The 21,328-nt window shown below is 38.5% G+C and overlaps 1 protein-coding gene across 4 annotated transcripts in view; it reads left to right on the top strand.

Annotated features, from left to right (window-relative positions):
- RAB3GAP1 (RAB3 GTPase activating protein catalytic subunit 1) overlaps nt 1-21,328 on the top strand; it is a 117,029-nt gene that overhangs the window by 35,068 nt on the left and 60,633 nt on the right. For all 4 annotated transcript variants that reach the window (XM_002712424.5, XM_008258517.4, XM_070071007.1 and 1 more), the window contains 2 exons: nt 17,701-17,820; nt 19,628-19,793. In XM_002712424.5, the coding sequence (XP_002712470.1) occupies nt 17,701-17,820; nt 19,628-19,793 (286 nt within the window). The remainder of the gene's footprint in view (nt 1-17,700; nt 17,821-19,627; nt 19,794-21,328) is intronic.

Here is a 21,328-nt window from a genome sequence, read left to right as displayed (position 1 = left end):
AGTGGACAGTGAGAGAGAGAGGGAGAAAGGTCTTCCTTTTTGCTGTTGGTTCACCCTCCAGTGGCTGCCGCGGCTGGTGCGCTGTGGCTGGCGCACCGCACTGATCCGAAGCCAGGAGCTAGGTGCTTCTCCTGATCTCCCATGGGGTGCAGGGCCCAAGTACTTGGGCCATCCTCCACTGCACTCCCGGGCCACAGCAGAGAGCTGGCCTGGAAGAGGGGCAGCAGGGAAAGAATCCGGCACCCTGACCGGGACTAGAACCCCATGTGCCGGCGCCGCAGGCGGAGGATTAGCTGATTGACCAGTGGCGCCGGCCGCTTAACTTTTTTAAACTAATTTTTCCACTAATACTCATTTTCTGTTCCAGGGCTCAGGCCAAAATACCACATTATGTTTACTCATTATGTCTCCTTAGTCTCTGGTCTGTGAAAGTTTCTCAGACTTTCCTTGTTTTTCATCCCCTTGATTGCTTTAAGATACTGGGTATTTCATAGAATCTGTCTCGATTTGGGTTTATCATATTTTCCTTATACTTAGACGCTGATTGTGGGTTCACCAACGTGAAGTGCCCTTTCCATCATGATATTAATTTCGATAATCTGGGGAATTCTTTCATGTTTTATTCTAAAAATTTTACACTTTATTCTTAGATCTATTACCTTTTTCAAGGTAATTTTTTTTATAAAGTGTGAGGCTTAGGTCAGGGTTCTTTTTTTGCACATGAATGTTCAGTTTTCCCAACACTATTTCTTGAAAAGAATATTCATTCTCGGGGCCGGCACTGTGGCGCAGTGGGTTAAAGCCCTGGCCTGAAGTGCTGGCATCCCATATGGGCGCTGGTTCTAGTCCTGGCTGCTTCTCTTCCCATCCAGCTCTCTGCTATGGCCTGGGAAAGCAGTAGAGGATGGCCCCAGTCCTTGGGCCCCTGCACCCGTATGGGAGACCCAGAAGAGGCTCCTGGCTTCTTTCTTTGGATCAGCGCAGTTCTGGCCGTTGTGGCCATCTGTGGAGTAAACTAGCGGATGGAAGACCTCTCTCTGTCTCTACCTCCCTGTAGCTCTGTCTTTCAAATAAATCTACCAAAAAAAAAAAAAAAAAAAAGGAATATTTATTCTCTATTGAATTACTTTTAAACCTTTCTCAAAAATCATTTGGCCATAATTATGTGGGTGTATGTCTGCCTGCTATTGGTTTCTATAATTTTATACTAAATCTTTAAAGTAGTGATGCTTCTAGCTTTTTCCTTTTCAAAATTCTTTTGGCTATTCTAGTTCTTTCATCTTTCCATTTCCATTTTAGAATTGGTTTATAGATATTTAAAAAATCTTGCTGGAATTTCATTTGGACTTGCCTTAAATCTGTCAATCAGTTTGTGGAGAACTGACATCTCTACCATGGTGATTGTTCTTTTTATGAACATGCTAGATCTCTCAGTTATTTAAATCTTCTTTGATTTCATTCATCAGTGTCTTATGTTTTTTAGCATTCAGATCCTATAAATGTTTTGTTAGATTTATACTTAATCATTGATTCCTTTAAAGTAGCTATTATAATGGTGTTATTTTTTTAAAAATTTATTTCCGGTTGGTTGCTAATGTGTAGGAATCTGACTTGTGTGTCTTGACTTTATGTTCTTTGACCTTGCAAAACTTATTTGTTAGTTCTAAAAGGAATTTTATAGTTTTTATGTGTTTCTCTATGTAAACAGTTGTGTTGTATGTGAATAGTTTTAATTCTTCCTTTTCTTCTCTATGTCTCTTATTTTTTTAACACTGGCCAGTGTTTCTGATAAAATGTTTAATAGGAGTAGTGAGTATAGATGACTCTGTCTTGTTCCTGATCTCAGGGGAAAGCATTTAGTCTTTTACCATTAAATATGATGTTAGCTTTAAGTTTTTTTGTAGATACCCTTCATCAGGTCGAGATATTGTCTATTCTTTGCAGAGAGTTTTTATCATGAAAGGATGTTGCATTTTATCAAATGCTTTTTCTGTTTATATTGATATGATAATTTTTTTCTTTAGATTTTAGTATGATTATAGTGATTGATTTTTATATATCTAACCAGCTTTGCATTCTCAGGATAAACCACACTTTTTCGTTGCAGTTTGTGATTGTGTATATATGTATATATTGCTGAACTTCGTGAGCTATTTTGTTGAGGGCTTTTTTGTCTGTGTTTGTGAGTGAGTAATACTGATCTATTGTTCTGTTTTCTCATACTTCGGTTTTAGTGTAAGAGTAAGGCTGACCCCATAATGTGAGTCATGATGTCTTTTGTTTGCTATTTTCTGAAAGAGGTTATGTAAAACTGATGTTACCTTTTTTAATTGTTTGGTAGAATTTGCTGTTGAAGTTGTCTGGCCCTGCAGTTGTCATTTTATTGAGACAGTCCCTGCCAAAGTCCAGGCTTTAAGTAGGGCTACAGTTCCAGTTCCTAGCCTCATGTATATCTATATTCCTTATAGGTGGTTCAAAATGTTACAGTCTTTGCATGACTTGGATTGATAGGAAATTGCACATAGATAATACTTGAGTAAATCTAAAGGAAGTTAGGATGTTTAAGTTATATAATAGACTGGTAACATCCAAAAGTTATGCAGCTTCCTAGTCCCAGTGTCTTATAAGCAGGACCATAGTTGTAGATATGTGTGATAATGTGCTTCTGGAAGTATAGTTTCCAGGCCTGGCCTTATTTATTGTGAGGTTGAGACACTCTTTTTTAATTTATTTTTAAAATTTATTTTAATGATAGAGAGATGGACATATCTCATCTGATGGTTCATTCCCCAAGTCCCTGCAAACAGCTTGAGGCTGGGCCAGGCCAAAGCTAGTAGCTAGGAATTCAATCCATGTCTCCCATGTAGGAAGTAGAGATCCAGGTACTTGAGCCATCAGCTGCTGCCTCCCAGGGTATGCATTTGCAGGAATCTATTGTTGGAAGCAGAGCCAGGACTTGAACCCAGGCACCCTGATATGGGCTGTGTGCATGCTAAGTGACATACTTTTTCTTTTTTCTTTAAGATTTATTTTATTTGAGGCAGAGTTTCAGAGAGAGAGAGGGAGAGACAGAGGTTGTCCATCCACTGGTTCACTCTCCAAATGGCCACAACAGCTGGGACTGGGCCAGGCTGGAGTGAGGAGCCAGGAGCTTCATCAAAGTCTCCAGGGTGTGTGCAGGGGCCCAAGCACTTGGGCCATCTTCCAGTGCTTTTGCAGGCCATTAGCAGGGAGCTGGATTGGAAGAGGAGCAGCTGGGACTCAAACTGGTGCCCATATGGGATGCTGGTGCTGCAGGTGGAGGCTTAACTCGCTGTGCCACAGTGCTGGCTTCCTAATTGACGTCTTAACTAAGTGAGGCCAAAAGCCCATCCTGTGCAACATTCTTGAACATAGCCTCGTATGCACATCTGGCAAAGACCCCTCCCCTGAACTGGTACACCTCATCAATCTCAGAGTTGTATAATCGACCTTATGACAACTAGGCTAAAATATATGGTATTTTCAGAAATAAACAGACTTCTGTTATTCTCAGTCTACTCAGTCCATCACAGCATAGTTTTACAGACATCCCTGTGAGGGAGTCATACTAAGAATATTTTAGCTGCCAAAAGACTGATCCTGTAAAACCCTAGCTCCTAATCCCTACCTGTTGGAGTCTGCATGTAGAGCTGCTAATTCCTGGGGATTCTTTAGAGTTCTTTCAGTTTCCTCTATGTTTCTGTCACTTAGAAGTCTCCTGTTCATTCTTTCAAATTCAGCTCTGTATTTTAAAAACATTTTCATATTTGATCAGGTACTTCTGTGTGTTTTCAGAGAAGCAGAATCTGCCTCATGTCAGTTAGTCCTATTGTGAAAACTTCTGGTTCTTTCCTCATTTAATCTTTCTTAAAGATTAGACAGCCAACAACCAGGCTTTTGAGAATTGTTTGAAAATTAAGCTTATTGAAAGTATATAGATTATTTTTCATTCAACAAACATTATTTTTAAAGTCTTTACTGCAAACCAGGCACTGGGATACCAAAGATAAAATATGGCCCTAGCCTCAGTCAACTCTGTGATTAGTAGGGGTACAGATTTGGGAACAGACAGTAGCAACACTGTGTAATAAACACTCCAAAAGGGCACGGTGTTTGATACATACTCATAGGGAGTTCCCCTAATTCAGACAGAGCAGGTCAGTAAGATCTTTGAAGGTGAGTTGATATCTGAACTCTAAAAGACAATTGAAAGTAAACTAGGTGATGGTAGGTACAAAGTTAAGTGAGGCAGGAGAGAATTAGAGGTGGAAAGAGGATTTCATACTTGTTCATAGAATATTTAAATTATAATTGTAATAAATTTCATAAAATTGCCAAGGATACAAATTACCTATGTTTCTTAGCTGCTGAAAAATAGCATACATAGAGGTTTTTACCAGTAAGTATTTTCTTTTTTAATGAATACCCATTTTACTTATTTAATGGGAACAAATTTCATGTATTTCACATATATAGGTTTTTTTCCTAAAAAAGAAAAAAAAGATTTATTTATTTATTTACTTGAAAGGCAGAGTTACAGGGAGGCAGAGGCAGACAGAGAGGGGTGTGTGTGGGGGGGTCTTCCCTCCACTGGTTCACTCCTAAAATGACTGCAAATGGCCGGAGCTGGGCCTATCCAAAGCCAAGAGCTTGGAGCTTCTTCCAGGTCTCCCATTTGTGTGCAGGAGCCAAGGCTCAAACTGATACCCATGTGGAATGCCAGCGCTACAGGTGGCAGCTTTACCCGCTGTGCTACAGTGCTGACTCCTCATGTATACAGTTTTTTTTGTTTGTTTGTTTGTTTTAAGATTTACTTATTTGTTTGATAGGCAGAGTTACACAGAGAGGAGAGGCAAAGAGAGAGGTCCTCCATCCACTAGTCCACTCCCAAATTGGCCGCAACAGCCGAAGCTGCGCCGATCCAAAGCCAGGAGCCAGGAGCCTCTTCTGGGTCTCCCACACGGGTGCAGGGGCCCAAGGACTTGGGACATCCTCCACTGGTTTCCTAGACCACAGCAGATAGCTGGATCGGAATTGGAGCAGCTGGGACTCGAACCGGTGCCCATTTGGGATGCCAGCACTGCAGGTGGTGGCCTCACCGTCACACCACAGCGCCGGCCCCTTGTATAGTTTTAAGAACATAATACTTCCCACCAACCCTCTTCCTTCCTTTCTTATTTTTCTTTTAATTTTTATGATGACATAATCTCAACTTACTTTATAATCACAAGTTTATTCAGCTTTTTTAAAAAAAGTAAAGACAGTATAAACTGAGATATAAAGTTGAAAATGCATGACCACAAGAATTTGTGGATGCTGTTTCCCCAGATAGAATCTATATTAAGTTTTGCACAGGGCTGAATGAAAATTAAGAGGGTTTGAGTGTATTTGAAAGGAAATAAAGGCAGATCAAATGAGACCAAGAGACCAGGGCTGCCTCTACTGCAAATTTCTTTCTTTTCAAAGAGCAGTGTACTATATTACTGGATTACTAGATGTGCTAGATCAGACTGCAGCAGCAAGCAGCCCCCAATCTCAGTGGCTCAGACCGTACAACTAAACTTGGGGTGACAGATGTTTGGCACAGCAGATAGGATGCTGCCGGGCATGCCCACATCCCATATTGGAATGTCTGGATTTCCAATACAGTTTCCTGCTTCCTGCTGATGTTACCCTTGGAGGCAGCATATGATAACTCAAGTACATTGGTCCTTGCCACCCTCTTGGATTAAGACTTGGATTAAGTTCCTGGCTCCTGGCCTCAGCCTGGCCCAGCCCCATCATTGCAGGCATTTGGGGAGTGAACCAGCAGCAGATGGAAGATCTCTCTGTCTCTATGCCTCTCTTCCTTTCAAATAAGTTTTAAAAATAAGGTTTTGTTAAAAGTATTTGTTTATTCATTTGAAAGGCAGAGTTAGAGAGAAAGGAAGGGAGAGGGGGAGGGGAAGGGGGAGGGAGATTGAGATCTTCTATCTGCTAGCTTTCTCCCCAAATGACTGCATTGGCTGGAGCTGGGCTGATCCAAAGCCAGCAGCTGCATCTGGGTCTTCCACGTGGATGCCAGGGCCCACGCACTTGGGCTGTCCTCCATTGTTTTTCCAAGTACATTAGCAGGGAGCTGGATCATAAGCAGAGCAGTCAAGACTTCAACTGGCGCCAACATGGGATGCTGGCACCAGAACCAAACACAAAATTAAACTTAATATAATACTAAAGCAACAACAGTGAAAATTTGAAAACCATTATATAATAGTTTCATTTATAAATTCAGATTTATCTCTGTATAATTAGTATAAGTTGACCCTGTCAGAATGAGATAAGTTAAAATATCATTAACATATTTTCAAATCAAACTTTCAGAAACAGATTTTGGAATTTATGTCAAATGCGCAATGTTGTTAGTTCACATGTATTGATATGCATCTATCTTTTTAGTTTTTTTAAATGAAGTACTTGCCAGCTTAACTTTTTAAAGGGTGTTTTATAAAAGTGGTCTTTAAAAGATATGATCACTTTATTGTCATGATATGACTTAGTAGAATATCTATCTCCCTATACACCCATCCTTTCAAAACCTAATGGCTGTTTCTAAAAGCTTTCATTAGGGATTTATTTGATCGATATTTCTTAAAATTATATAAATTGACATAGACTTTAGTCTTAATAGACATTTATGCCTACATGTAAATTCATGAGACCACTTCTGAGTGAGATTTTAATAGGATTGTGTGAGAGGCAGGATGATTACTCGCTAACCCTAAGAGATGTCCACATCCTAAATCCCAGATCCTCTGAATATAGATTAAATCGCAAGAAGGAATGCAGGCAACAGACAAAATTAAGGTTGTTAATCAACTGACCTTACGATAGGGAGATTTATCTAGGATTATCTGGGTTGACTCAGTATAATCCAAACAGTTCTTAAGTCAAAGAGACAAGAGCAGGCATCTGACCTAGCAGTTATGATGCTGGTTATGATGCCCACATCCCATATCAGAGTGCCTAAGTTTGGTTCCTGGCTCTAGTACCCAATCACAGCTTCATGCCTTAGTAGAAGCCAGGAGGCATCAAGTGATAAGTTCAAGTAATTGATTCCTTGTCACCCACGTGAGAAGCTCAGATTGAGTTCCTGGGTCTGTATTCCAGCCTGGCATAGCCTTTGCATTGCAGGCATTTGAAGAGTGAACCAGTGGACAGAAGCTCTCACTTTCTATCTCTGTATCTCTTTCCCTCTCTTTCTCTGCATCTTGAATATATATATTATATAGTTTTTAAAGTTGGAGAAAGAGGGCACCGGTGCTGTGGTGCAGCGGTTAAAGCCCTGGCCTGCAGTGCTAGCATCCCATGTGGGCACTGGTTCAAGTCCTGGCTGCTCCACTTCTTATCCAGCTCCCTGCTAGTGCACCTGGGAAAGCAGTGGAAGATAGCCCAAGTCCTTTGGCCCCTGCACCCTTGTGGGAGACCCAGAAGAAGTTCCGGCTCCTGGCTTTGGATCCACTCAGCTCCAGCCATTGCATCCATTTGTGGAGTGAGCCAGCAGATGGAAGACCTTTCTCTTTCTCTCTGTAATTTTGTATTTCAAATGAATAAAATAAATATTTAAAAAAATACAGAAGAAAGGCGAGTACACAGCAAGAGTGATATGATAGGAAAATTCAGCTTTATGTTGTTTTGAAGTTGGAAGAGAGCTGCCAGCCAATGATTGAGAGCAGTATCTAAAAATTACTAAAGAGAGTGGATCAGTTGTGATACAGCAAGTTAAGCTGTGCAGGGATGCCTAGGCTGCATATTGGAGTGTTAGTTCAAGTACTAGTACGTCAATTCCCGCCCAGCTTCTTGCTAATGTTCCTGGGTGGCAGCAGAAAATGACTTCAGTGCTTGGGCCCCTGCAACCCATGCAGGAGACCCAGATGGAGTTCTGGGTTCCTGGTTTGACTATTGTGGGCATTTGGAGAGTGAATCAGTAGATAGGGGACCTCTCTGTTTCTGTCTCTTCTCTGTGTGTCACTATGACTTTCAAGTAGATAAACATTTATAATGAAACAAACTACACAGGCATGGCATGAATTCTCTCCTAGAGCTTTGTTGATTTAGGCCTAGTGACACCCATATCAGATCTCTGACCTACAGAACTTTAGGTTGATAAATTCGTCTCTCTCTCTCTCTTTCTCTCTTTATTTATTTAAAGGTTTATTTATTTTATTTGAAAGGTGGAGTTACAGAGAGGCAGAGAGAGAGAGAGAGAAGTCTTCCATCTGCTGGTCCACGCCCCAAATGGCCACAATGGCCAGAGAAGGGCCAGTCCAAAGCCAGGAGCTTCTTCTGGGTCTCCATGCCAGCACTGGGGCCCAGGGACTTGGGTCAACTTCCACTGCTTTCTCAGGCCATAGCAGAGAGCTGGATCTGAAGAGGAACATCCAGGACTCTTAACTGGCTCCTAGGATGGATGCTGGCACTGCAGGCAGCAGCTTTACCTGCTGCAGCACAGCACTGGCCCTAAATTTGTTGTGTGTTTAAGTCACCCATTTTATGGGACTTTGTTACAGTAGTGATACAAACTAATACAGAAAGCATGAGAACTATAGATGCTTGGGGAGGCTGTATTCAGAGTGGGAAAAATACAGGAAAACATAGCTGAATTTAACTGAGGACAAAATTTGTCTCCATTTTTTTGTCTCTGTCCAGCCTTGTCTTTGGGCCTTAGAAAGCTTCAATTACACTTTATTGGTCCCACTAAGGAACAGCAGCAGTAAGCTAAAACACAGTCCAGAAGATGTCTTTTAAAATGTAGTTGAATAATTAGTATGGCTTTTAAAAGTGTTTGTCTTTGTGGTTACCGTTTATTTACAGGGCCTCTGGTAGTGATGGTACAAAATGGTTGGCCATTTCTTCCTGAAAAAAAGTTAATAAATCCAGACACATTATTTTAAAATAACCATTTGTGGCATCTTTTCTTGTTGCTGTTCTTATTACCTCTCCTTTCCTTTGTAATCTGTGTTGGTGGAAACTGTAGCTTTCCAGTGTAGTCTGGCCACAGGAGCTACCAGCTCTGTTGCCTTATGGGTAGATATGATTCTTGTTTGAGGCAAAAATCTGTAGCTTTGCCAACTAAAAATAGCAATTGGATGGAGAACGGGTAGGGAAAACATGAATCTTCGGTAGGCCAAGGTTGCAGTCCCGGCTCCAGGCAAGTGGTGGCTTATTCAGAAGCTTAACAGAGAGATCCTGTATGAGAGCCATAGAAAGGTTGAGGTAGACTCTTCATATCCTTGGATGACATGAAAACTACATATACGCAGTGGCGATCCAAGAGAGCTCAGACGTAACTGTGATGTTTGAAAGTAAAAGAATTCATCAGGGTGCTTAGAAAGCAGAGCTGGGCTTATTGATTACAGTGCAAGAAAGCAGCAGGCAAGCACGTCAGGTAGGGGCTTACTGTTGCTGTAATATGGAAATCTGTAATGTGTAATCAGGAAGTACATTTGTAGTCACAGTCTTTTCTTAGGGTGACTGTTGCCATATGCTTGCAAGGTGACACTGGGCAGCACAGCCAGAGGCAGTCCATTATAGTATGGACTACAGTGTAAGAAGCGTACTTCAACTACAATTATTTTCTCTGTTAGGTTTTTCTGTGGTGTGAGAGGTTTTCCCAGGTAGATGATTTGCATCTTTGCATGGAGCTGTGGAGGCTGATACCACCATTAGCTTGGGAGACTCCATCAAATACCTGGGGCAACCCTCCACAAGAACTATTTTGAACTTAGAATGCATGGTACTGTTGTGTTCTTATCTCTCCTTCCTTGCTGTCATCTCCTTATTTCACAACATAGTGTTCTCCAGGTTCATCTATATTGTGACAGGTGAGAGGACTTGATCTTTTTAGTGGCTGAATAGTATTCCTCTCTGTATATGTACCACAATTTCTTTTTTACAGAAAGCTTTTATTTAATAAATAAAAATTTCATAAGTACAACTTTGGGATTATAGTGGTTCTTCCCCCCATACCCACCCTCCCACCCCCAAACCATCCCACCTCCTACTCCCTCTCCCATCCCATTCTTCATTAAGATTCATTTTTAATTATCTTTGTATACAGAAGATCAACTCTAAGTAAAGATTTCAACAGTTTGCACCCACACAGGCATACAAAGTATAAAGTACAGTTTGAAGACTAGTTTTACCATTAATTCTCATAGTACAACACATTAAGGACAGAGGTCCTACATGGGGATCAAGTGCACAGTGACTTCTGTGGTTGATTTAACAATTGAAACTCGTATTTGTGACATCAGTAATCACCCTAGGCTCTTATCATGAGCTGCCAAGGCTGTGAAGCCTCTTGAGTCCACAAACTCCGACATTATTTAGACAAAGCCATAATCAAAGTGGAAGTTCTCTCCTCCCTTCAAAGAAAGGTACCTCCTTCTTTGATGGTCCCTTCTTTCCACTAGAATCTCACTCACAGAGATCTTTCACATAGGTCATTTTTTGCTACAGTGTCTTGGCTTTCCATGCCTGAAATACTCTCATGAGCTTTTAAGCCATATCTGAATGCCTTAAGGGCTAATTCTGAGGCCAGAGTGCTGTTTAGGGCATTTGTCATTTAATGAGTCTGCTGTGTGTCCTGCTTCCCATGTCGGATTGTTCTCTCCTTTTTAATTCTACCAATTATTATTAGCAGACACTTGGTCTTATTTATGTGATCCCTTTGACACTTAATCCTATCTTTATGATCAGTTATGGACTTATGATCAGTTATGGATCACTTTAGCAAGATGGCATTGGTACCTACCAACTTAATTGGATTTGGAATCCCATGGCAAGTTTTTAGCTTTACCCTTAGGGTTAAGTCCAAGGGAACGTGTGCCAAACTGTACATCTCCTCCTTCTCTTATTTTTAACAGGGAACAATTTTCAATCGGATTTAAATACCTACGAATAATTCTGTGCTAAGTAAAGAGTTCTACCAATGGTATTAAGGATAAAAAGAAAATACTAAAAAGAATAAAATAGTAAAGTGTTCCTTGACAGTCAGGACAAGGGCTGATCAAGTCATTGCTTCTCATAGTGTCAGTTTCACTAATACAGGTTTCCTTTTAGGTGCTCAGTTGTTACAGATCAGAGAGAACATATACTATTTGTCACTTTGGGACTGGCTTATTTCACTCAGCATGATGTTTTCCAGATTCCTCCATTTTGCTGCAAATGACTGGATTTCTTTTTTTATTTTTTTTAACCACTGTGTAGTATTCTCTGGAGTACATATCCCATAATTTCTTTATCCAGTCTTCCATTGACAGGCATTTAGGTTGATTCCCTATCTTAGCTATTGTGAATTGAGCTGCAGTAAACATTGAAGTGCAGATAGCTCTTTTATTTGCCAATTTACTTTCCCTCAGGTAAATTCTGAGGAATGGGATGGCTTGGTCATTTGGTAGGTCTATATTCAGTTTTCTGAGGTATCTCCAAACTGTCTTCCATAGTGGCTTTACCAATTTGCATTCCCACCAACAGTGGATTAATGTGACTTTTTCCCCACATCCTCGCCAGCATCTATTATTTGTTGATTTCTGTATGAAAGGCATTCTAACAGGTTGAGGTGAAACTTCATTGTGGTTTTGATTTGCAATTCCCTGATGGCTAGTGATCCTGAACATTTTTTCATGTGTCTGTTAGCCATTTGGATTTCTTCTTTTGAAAAATGTCTGTTGAGGTCCTTGGCCCATCTCTTAAATGGGTTGTTTGTTTTGTTGTTGTGGAGTTTCTTGATCTTTGTAGATTCTGGTTATTAATCCTTTATCAGTTGCATAATTTGCAAATATTTACTCCCATTCTTATGGTTTTCTTTTCACTTTCCTGAGTGTTTCTTTTGAAGTACAGAAACTTCTCAATTTGATGTAATCCCAGTTGTTAATTTTGGCTTTGGCTGCCTGTGCCTCTGGGGTCTTTTCCAAGAAGTCTTTGCCTGTGCCAATATCTTGCAGGGTTTCTCCAATGTTCTCTAATAATTTGATGGTGTCAAGTTTTATATTTAGATTTTTAATCCATGTTGAGTGGATTTTTGTGTAAAGTGTAAGGTAGGGGTCTTGCTTCATACTCTGCAGGTGGAAATCTAGTTTTCCCAGCACCATTTGTTGAAATGACTGTCCTTGCTCCAGAAATTGGTTTTAGCTCCTTGATCAAATATAAGTTGGTTGTAAATGTTTGGATTGATTTCTGGTGCTTCCATTCTGTTCCATTCATCTATCCATCTGTTTTTGTACCAGTACTAGGTACTAGGCTGCTTTGATTATAACTTCTCTGTAGTATGTGTTGAAATCTGGTATTTTGATGCCTCCAGCTCTGTTTTTGTTGTACAAGATTGCTTTAGCTATTCGAGGTCTCCTGTGCCTCCATATGAATTTCAGCATCATTTTTTCCAGATCTGAGAAGAATGTCTTTGGTATTTTGATTGGCATAGCATTGTATCTGTAAATTGTTTTTGGAAGAATGGATATTGTGATGATACTGAATCTTCCAATCCATGAACATGGAAGATTTTTCCATCTTTTTTGTATCTTCTTCTATTTTTTTCTTTTAAAGTTTTGTAATTCTCATCATAGAGATCTTTAACATCCTTGGTTAAGTTTATTCCAAGGTATTTGATTTTTTTTATAGCTATTGTGAATGGGATTAATCTTAGATGTTCTTTCTCAGCCATGGCATTTTCTGTGTATACAAAGGCTGTTAATTTTTGTGTATTGATTTTATATCCTGCTACTTTGCCAAACTCTTCTATGAGTTCCAGTTGTCTCTTAGTTCTTTGGATAAACTAAAGAAAGAGTATCATCTGCAAAGAGAGGTAGTTTGACTTCTTCCTTCCCAATTTGTATCCCATTGATTTCTTTTTCTTGCCTAATTTCTCTGGCTAAAACTTCCAGTACCAGTACTATATTGAAGAGCAGTGGTGAGAGTGGGCATCCATGTCTGGTACTGGATTTCAGTGGGAATGCTTCCAGACTTTCCCCATTTAATGTGATGTTGGCCATGGGTTTGTCATCAATTGCCTTGATTGTGTTGAGGAATGTTCCTTCTATACCCAATTTGCTTAGAGTTTTCATCATGAAAGGGTGTTGTATTTTATCAAATGCTTTCTCGGCATCTATTGAGATAATCATATGGTTTTTCTTTTGCAGTTTGTTAATGTGGTGTATCACATTGTTTGATTAGCAAATGTTGAACCATCCCTGCATACCAGGGATAAATCCCACTTGGTCTGGGTGGATGATCTTTCTGATGTGTTGTTGCATTCTATTGGCGAGAATTTTATTGAGGATTTTTGCATCTGTGTTCATCAAGGAAATTGGTCTGTAATTCTCATTTTCTGCTGCATCTTTTTCAGGTTTAGGAATTAAGGTGTTTCTGGCTTTGTAGAACAAACTTGGGAGGATTCCCTCCCTTTCGGTTGTTTTGAATAGCTTGAGAGAATTGGAGCTAGTTCTTCTTTAAATGTCCGGTAAAATTCAGCAGTGAATCCATCCAGACCCAGCCTTTTCTTTGCTGGGAGGGCCTTTAATACTGATTCAATTTCTGTCTTGGTTATGGGTCTGTTTAGGTTTTCTGTGTCTTCATGGTTCAATTTAGGTAGGTTGCTTGTGTCCAGGAATCTATCCATTTCTGATAGATTCCCAGTTTGTTGGCATACAACTCTTTGTAGTAATTTCTGATGATTGTTTTTATTTCTGTAGTGTCTGTTGTTACATTTACTTTACCTTCTCTAATTTTATTGATTGTGGAGTAATATATTCCAAGTGCTGAAAGAAAGAACTGTCAACTAAGAATTCTATGTCCACTGAAGATGTTTTTCAAAAATAAATGTGAAATAGTGAAGTCATATAAACAAAGACTGAGAAGTTGACTGTATGGTTAGCACTAAAGGCAATAGACAAGGTAACTTGAATCCACGGAAACTGATGAAGAGCACTGGAAATAACTGTAGTAAATACAAAAGGTATATTTTCAAGATAAGAGTCGGTGAACTCAAAAGGCTTCCATAGCCTTGGAAACTCATGACTGGAGCATAGGGAGATTACTGATGCCATAAACAGGAGTGTCAACTTATAAAGTCAACAACAGGAGTCACTGTGCACTTACTCTTCATGTAGGATCTCTGTCCTTAATGTGCGGTACATTGAGATTTAATGCTATAACGAGTACTCAAACAGTATTTTTTCACTTGGTGTTTCTATGTGGGTGCAAACTGTTGAAATCTTTTCTTATTGTATACTAAACTGATCTTCTGTATATAAAGAGAATTGAAAATGAATCTTGATGTAAATGGAAGGGGAGAAGGAGTGGGAAAGGGAGGGTTGTGGGTGGGAGAGAAGTTATGGTGGGGGGGAGCCACTGTACTCCATAAGCTGTACTTTGGAAATTTATATTCATTAAATAAAAGTTAAAAAAAAATAGAAGAAAAAAAACCAAAAGGTATATTTTCTTGATTAAAAAGTATGATCACTTAAGTAATAATTTAGCACCATATTGTTGGATTTATAAAACATAAGTAACTGTAATATATGATAATATTACATGAAGGAGGAGGGGAAGAAATGGAGCAATACTGGGTAAAATTGTTAGATTGTACCAGAATTAACCTGAGTAGATTATAAATTAAAGATGCATATTGTAATATGTAAAGAATCACCAAAGAAAAAATTCAAAATAGGAATTGCTTATTGAGCACCTTTAATTTTTTATTTCCAAGATATTTTTGTAGGTACTATGTATTTAAATACATCTAATAAATGGTTTCTTCTCTGTATTACTACTCTACAGTGTTTGTTTTGTAAATTTAAAACTATTCTGGAATAAAGTGTTTTTTAAAATTAGAAATAAATAAAAATACATTTAAAATGATTTTCTCATTATTTATTATCACCATATTTGGTGGTACAGTTTATTATGCAAATTATTTTTTGTGCCCATTTTAAAGTCTGGTTGATTTCTGTTGTTGATATTTGTTTTTAAAGCCCTCACTGATGTTTGTTAACTTCAGGTCATGATCTCAGGCCTCAAGCAGACCTAGTAAAGAATGTAAATCAGTGACTTATATTGATACTTTCAAGACCATCTTAGTAGGAGAAAATTCATAGAAGAAAGGACATTTAAGGGGGTGGGTAGTGGTAGGGTGGTACTTGAAGTAAATCTTTAAAGACCTGAATCTGTCAGGATTTGGATTTTCGGTGATGGCAGCATGCTGTGTTGCGTGTGGTGGGGAGACATTACAGATAGAGAACACAAAAACATAAGGATAGAAAGTTTATTATAGAAAAATGAGAAGTGAGTCAGTTTGAGGTATTATTAATGGGGAGTATACACTGAAAAATTTTTGTGTATGTGGACAGCAAAATAGTATTTGTTAGCAACTGTCAGTGATAAAAATGCAAAGGTTCTTTTTATCCATGAACTTCTAGGAGTTTATTACACATATATGAGTATTTGTAGAAATAACCTATTGCAGTATTGTTGCAGAAATGTAAAATGAATCAAAGAACAAATCACAAAGGAATTGGCTTTTGAAAGGAAGTATAGAAAGTATATTTAATCTTTTTGATGGGTAGGATAGTATATGGACAGATGGACATTTCTCGAATAGCCAAGAAACCATTGTCAGTAGTTTCATACTAATGTGAAGGGTAGACTGTTCACTAGTTTTGTTTTCTTTCTTCAAAGGACATTTGAAAAAAGGAAAAATATTTTTAAAACCCTGAAAGCTTAAAATTCAAAGCTCTGGCATTATTTGATGCTGCCTGTATATTACTAATTTTGATTTCAGGGGTAGGAGGTTGGAGGCAAGGTGAGGAGATGAAATCATTTTTTGTCATATAAACAAATAGTAACATTATGAATTATACTTTTATACTTTTTCATCTTTATGGTTCTTCAGAGGGTTTCTTGAGGAGAATGTTCATAAAAGTAAATGTTCTGGGGCCAGCACCATGGCTCACTTGATTAATCCTCCGCCTGCGGCCCTGGCCTCCCATGTGGGCGCCAGTTCTAGTCCTGGTTGCTCCTCTTCCAGGCCAGCTCTCTGCTGTGGCCTGGGAAGGCAGTGGAGGATGGCCCCGGTACTTGTGCCCTGCACCCGCATGGGAGACCAGGAGGAGGCACCTGGCTCCTGGCTTTGGATTGGTGCAGCACATGGGCTGTAGCAAGCATTTGGGGGGTGAACCAACAGAGGGAAGACCTTTCTGTCTGTCTCTCTCACTGCCTAACTCTGCCTGTCAAATAAAAAAAAAAGTAAATGTTCTTAATTATACATATCTAGAGAGTAAAATAAACTGGTAAACAAGCAATACCTTTCATAAATATTTTCATTTAAAAAATTGTAAAGTGTGGGGCTAGCACTGTGATGTAGCAGGTAAAACTGCTTTCTGCAGTGTTGGCATCCTGTATGGGTGCTGGTTTAAGGCCTGGCTGCTCCACTTCTGATTTGGCTCCCTGCTAATGCGCCTGGGAAAGCAGTGGAAGATGGTACAAGTCCTTGGGCCCCTGCATTGGTGTGGGAGAACTGGAAGAAGCTCCTGGCTTTGGATTGGCTGTGCTCTGGCCATTGGGGCCATTTGTGGAGTGAACCAGCAGAAGGAAGATCTCTCTCTCTTCCCCTCTCTCTTGTTCTGTAACTCTGCCTTTCAGATAAATAAATCTTTAAAAAATTTATTACAGGTAATTTTTTGGCCTAGTTGTTAAATCATTGGTTAGTACATCATGTCCCACATTTGAGCACCTGGATTTGATCCTTGGCTCTGGCTCCTGTTTTCAGCTTCCTGCTAATGCAGACTGTGGGAAACAGTGGTGATGGCTCAAGTAGTTGGATTCTTGCCAGACATGTGGGAGATCTGGATTGAGTTCCTGGCTTCTGGCCTTGACCTCTGCCTGGTCTTTGGCCAAACTCTGTCCCTTACAGACATTTGGGAAGTGAACTAGTGGCTGGGAGTTCTTTCCCTCTTTTTCTGTCTGTGTGTGTGTCTGCCTCTCAAAAAATTTTTTAAAAAAATATATAGATGATTGGATGGGAGAGAAATTTTTAGTAGGCAAGATTACCAAATAGACCTTACATATTTGTGATGTTTGGCAGCAAATTTGTGATTTTAGGTGACTAGGCAACTAAATTACAAGTTTTTGTTAATGTAGATGTTATAGCAAGAGCTAAGTTGTTTTCTGATAATTGTGTGACTCCTGTTATGTGTTATTGAGTGAAAGAATACAAGAATTCTTTAGCATATTAAGTGAACTTTTATACAACAGATGTATATCATGACTGATAATTATTTTCCTGCCATTTAGGGACTTTCAAACATTACCATATTGAAAGACTAAGTGCTGTCAGTGCTTGCTTTCTTTTATCTTGCAAACATATCTTTAAAGGTGAAATCATTGTTTAACACTTTGTGATTTTATCAGATTGCTTCTAATTTGTCTAGAGAATAGAAGGGAGCTAGTAGGTAAATGAAGTTAGTGCTTCTTAACAAAAATTTAGTATGTTGTATATTCAGCTGCTATTGAAAAAAAAGAAACACCTATAGTTCATACTTTGGCTTGTTAAATTTCCTATCGGGAATTTTTTTCATGTTTTTTCAGTGAGTGGACTTTTAGATCCTAAAGCTTTCCCTGTTCAATATAGTGTTTCCTTTTTTTAAGGTATGGGCTGCGTGAATTTGTGGTGATTGCCCCTGCTGCACACAGTGATGCTGTTCTCAGTGAATCTAAGTGCAACCTTCTTTTGAGTTCTGTTTCCATTGCATTGGGAAACACTGGCTGGTAGGTGGACATAACCTAGACTATACACTAAAGCTATTTTTAATGATAACTTATGAAGGTACACTGTTATAAATATTATATTTTTTAGGGGTAATTAGAAACAGTTCATATACTTACATATTCTTATACTGGAATTTGGTGTGCAAGGACAGAATTAATAAAACTGTTACGGAGGTTATTCCTAAAGGGAATCTAAATAAAAATTTGTTGAAATGGAGAATAAATAGTACTGTTTTTGTGCTTTGTTTTCAGAAACTTACTTTATTAAATTGTCTTCCAAAACAAATTTTAAAATGAGTAATTTTAGATTGGAATAACTTTTTCAAAAGTAATTTTCAAGTATTTTTAGACCTTGTTCTTAAATGGGTGTATTTAAGAACATGAGGTTTGCTTAATCACTGTTTTGAAATTGTATTTAATATATATGTATCGAACAGACCAAGACACTCATTATTTTTAGAGTGGAGAAAAATTTATTTAAGTGGGTGTGATTTGTAGTCTATCCTAATTGGATTTAGTATGGACATTTTTTTAAAAAGAAATGATTAGGATGTTTACTAATATAGCATTATTAACTCAGAAATGTATTGTTATTGTTCTTGTTATTCAAGATATTTATGTTCTAGAGAGTGCCACAAACACTGAATTACCAACTTCTGAACCATTGCTCACGTGAGAACTAGAGAATTAGATTCTTGCAAGCCGAGTTAGATTCTTGCAAGCCTCTGGTCACATTTTGTCAACCAGTTAATATATGTGGGTGCTTTATAAAGTTTGTGGAAAAATGGAACTAAAAGGTAAGTTTATTTTGGTCAAGAAAATTCAAGTCCATGTGTAGTTTTTTTTTTAATAATACATATTTGCCCCAAACTTTTTAAAAAACACTTCGTATGTATGATTTTGAATTTTTTTGCACCAACCTAAACTTTTAATTCTTTCCACAAATTTTTGAAGTACTCTCATATAACTTTTTGTATTTCTGTTTAAAGATTCTTTATCTCATGTATATATTGATTTATTAATAATTGAACTCCCAGCCTATAGTACTATAACCTACCTGAACCAAGTTTATCTAACTCCTGTAAGGCATATCATAACCATCTCGAACCTAGGAACACTACCTTCAACTATTGCTTTTGGACCATTTTGAAGAGTGAAATCATAAACAAAAAACACAAGAAATGTAGCACCAAGTAGATCATGAAAAGGGCACTTGTTTGAGAGCTAAAACAAGAAGGTAAAGAGTGTTCTTTTTTGCCCTTAGCTGGGAACATGGATGTTAAGTTAGGTAACTCAGATTTTGTGTGCAAATGACTGTGAAAATGCTATGCATATTGGTTTTGGGTTTACAAATAAATTTTACTATTTAGTTTGCAACTTTGGAAATCTGTAAATAAGGAGGATCGATTCTATCTTTAAATGATAAACCATAAAATATTATTTTGCAATAATGTTGATTTAGTATATATTATTTAATACTTGTAAATAAAGTACTTTATTATGAATTTGGAACACTAATATGTTTGCTTTTATTCAGAAAAGTTTTCATTATGTTATTTCATGATTTTACCCACTTAATGACAGTGTTCCTAGTAAAGTACCATTATACGATCACTTCTTCAGTTTATTAGTGTAAGGAGAAGGGAACAGTCTCTGATAAAAATATAGACCTGTGTTTTGTAGTGTTGGTTGTTTAGTGCTTTGAATATTTGAGATTAACATAATTTAACACAAGATAAATTTGATATTTGGGTTATTCAGTGTTTAATGAACTTACATTCTATTCCTTTTTAATCATATCCTATAGTCAGGTGCCACTCTTCGTGCAAATTCATCACAAATGGCGAAGAATGTATGTGGGAGAATGTCAGGGTCCTGGTGTCCGAACTGATTTTGAAATGGTTCATCTTCGAAAAGTGCCAAATCAGTATACTCATTTATCAGGTCTGCTGGATATCTTCAAATCAAAGATTGTGAGTTGTCATTGATACTGTCAGTCTTATCTGGGATGCACATAAAAGTACTCATTTGATGACTTTATGAGCTTAAAGAAACATTTCTCTATAATATCAGTAATACAGCTGATTAGAAGAAAGCTATAATTGACTGTATAAATTACTATGTATATTTAAAGAAACAAAATACTTAAATGGATTTTTTTTATTGAACTAATTTAGCCAAAGAAACAGCTGAGTTTTTTTCCAGTTGTTCAGTCTGTCAACATTTATTGACTGTTCTCTTCTACTCCTTGTCCTTTAGTGGTAATATTGCCAGTCTCCCCAGCTTGGTTGGGCTTTAAGTAGCTGCTCACTTGTTCAAACTTCTTGGAGACATGAACCTTTTTTTGGTTCTGAATTGCCTTTTTTTTTTTTTTTAACTTTGATTCAATTTGATTTGAGATAATCTGACTTGTATTCTGTAAGTGAGAACTGTAGGGTATATTGGGATGTGAAGAATATATCTCTAGTGTTCTATAAAAGCACTGTCATAGGCTGGCGCCACGGCTCACTAGGCTAATCCTCTGCCTGTGGCGCCGGCACCCTGGATTCTAGTCCCAGTTGGGGTGCTGGATTCTGTCCTGGTTGCTCCTCTTCCAGTCCAGCTCTCTGCTGTGGCAGTGGAGGATGGCCCAGGTACTTGGGCCCCTGCACCCGCATGGGAGACCAGGAGGAAGCACCTGGCTCCTGGCTTCGGATTGGCGCAGTGCGCCAGCTGTAGCAGCCATTTCAGGGGTGAACCAGCAGAAGGAAGACCTTTCTGTCTGTCTCTCTCACTGTCTAACTCTGCCTGTCAGGAAAAAAAAAAAAAAAAAAAACAAACTGTCATAAAGATGTGGAGGACTTGGACTTGCCTATGCTGCTCTGGGAGAAACATTAGGATTTAATGTGCTGTTTGTGAATACCTATAGAAAAGAGAATAAAGCCAGATAAACCTAGAGAAATATTACCCCTTGCTTATAAGGATGCCAGTTTAAATTTGGGTTATTTTAAGTGCTAAAGTTAATAAGTGATCAAACTTTTTAACAGTTTTTTTATACATAAGGTATTCATTTTATTTTATTTTATATTTTTTTATTTGAAAGGCAGAGTTAGAGGGAGACAGAAAAAGAGAAATCATCTATCTGTTGGCTCTCTCCCTAAATGCTTGCAATGGCCTGGGGTAGGCCAGGCCAAAGCCAGGAGCCAGGAGCTTCATCTGGGTCTCCGACATGGATGCAGGGACCTAAGCACTTATGCCATCTTCTGCTGCTCTCCAAGGTGCATTAGGGAGCTGGATCATAAGTGGAGCAGCCAAGACTTGAACTGGCACCTATATGAGATGCCTGTGTTGCAGGCAGTGGCTTAACCTGTTGTGCCACATCATCTGCCCCAAATGATTGAACTTTCTTAATAAACTGACATTATATGATACATTGAACAGGGTATATCATTATCTATGTACCATTCATGCCAAAATGTTTAACTTAAATCAGAATGCAAGGAAGTGATCACATATTTCCAAAGTGATA

Source organism: Oryctolagus cuniculus, chromosome 3, assembly GCF_964237555.1.
Source record: "Oryctolagus cuniculus chromosome 3, mOryCun1.1, whole genome shotgun sequence".
In the NCBI taxonomy this organism is placed as follows: Eukaryota; Metazoa; Chordata; class Mammalia; order Lagomorpha; family Leporidae; genus Oryctolagus; species Oryctolagus cuniculus.
The sequence above is the reverse complement of the archived record's forward strand: the minus strand, read 5'-3'. Positions and strand labels throughout refer to the sequence as shown.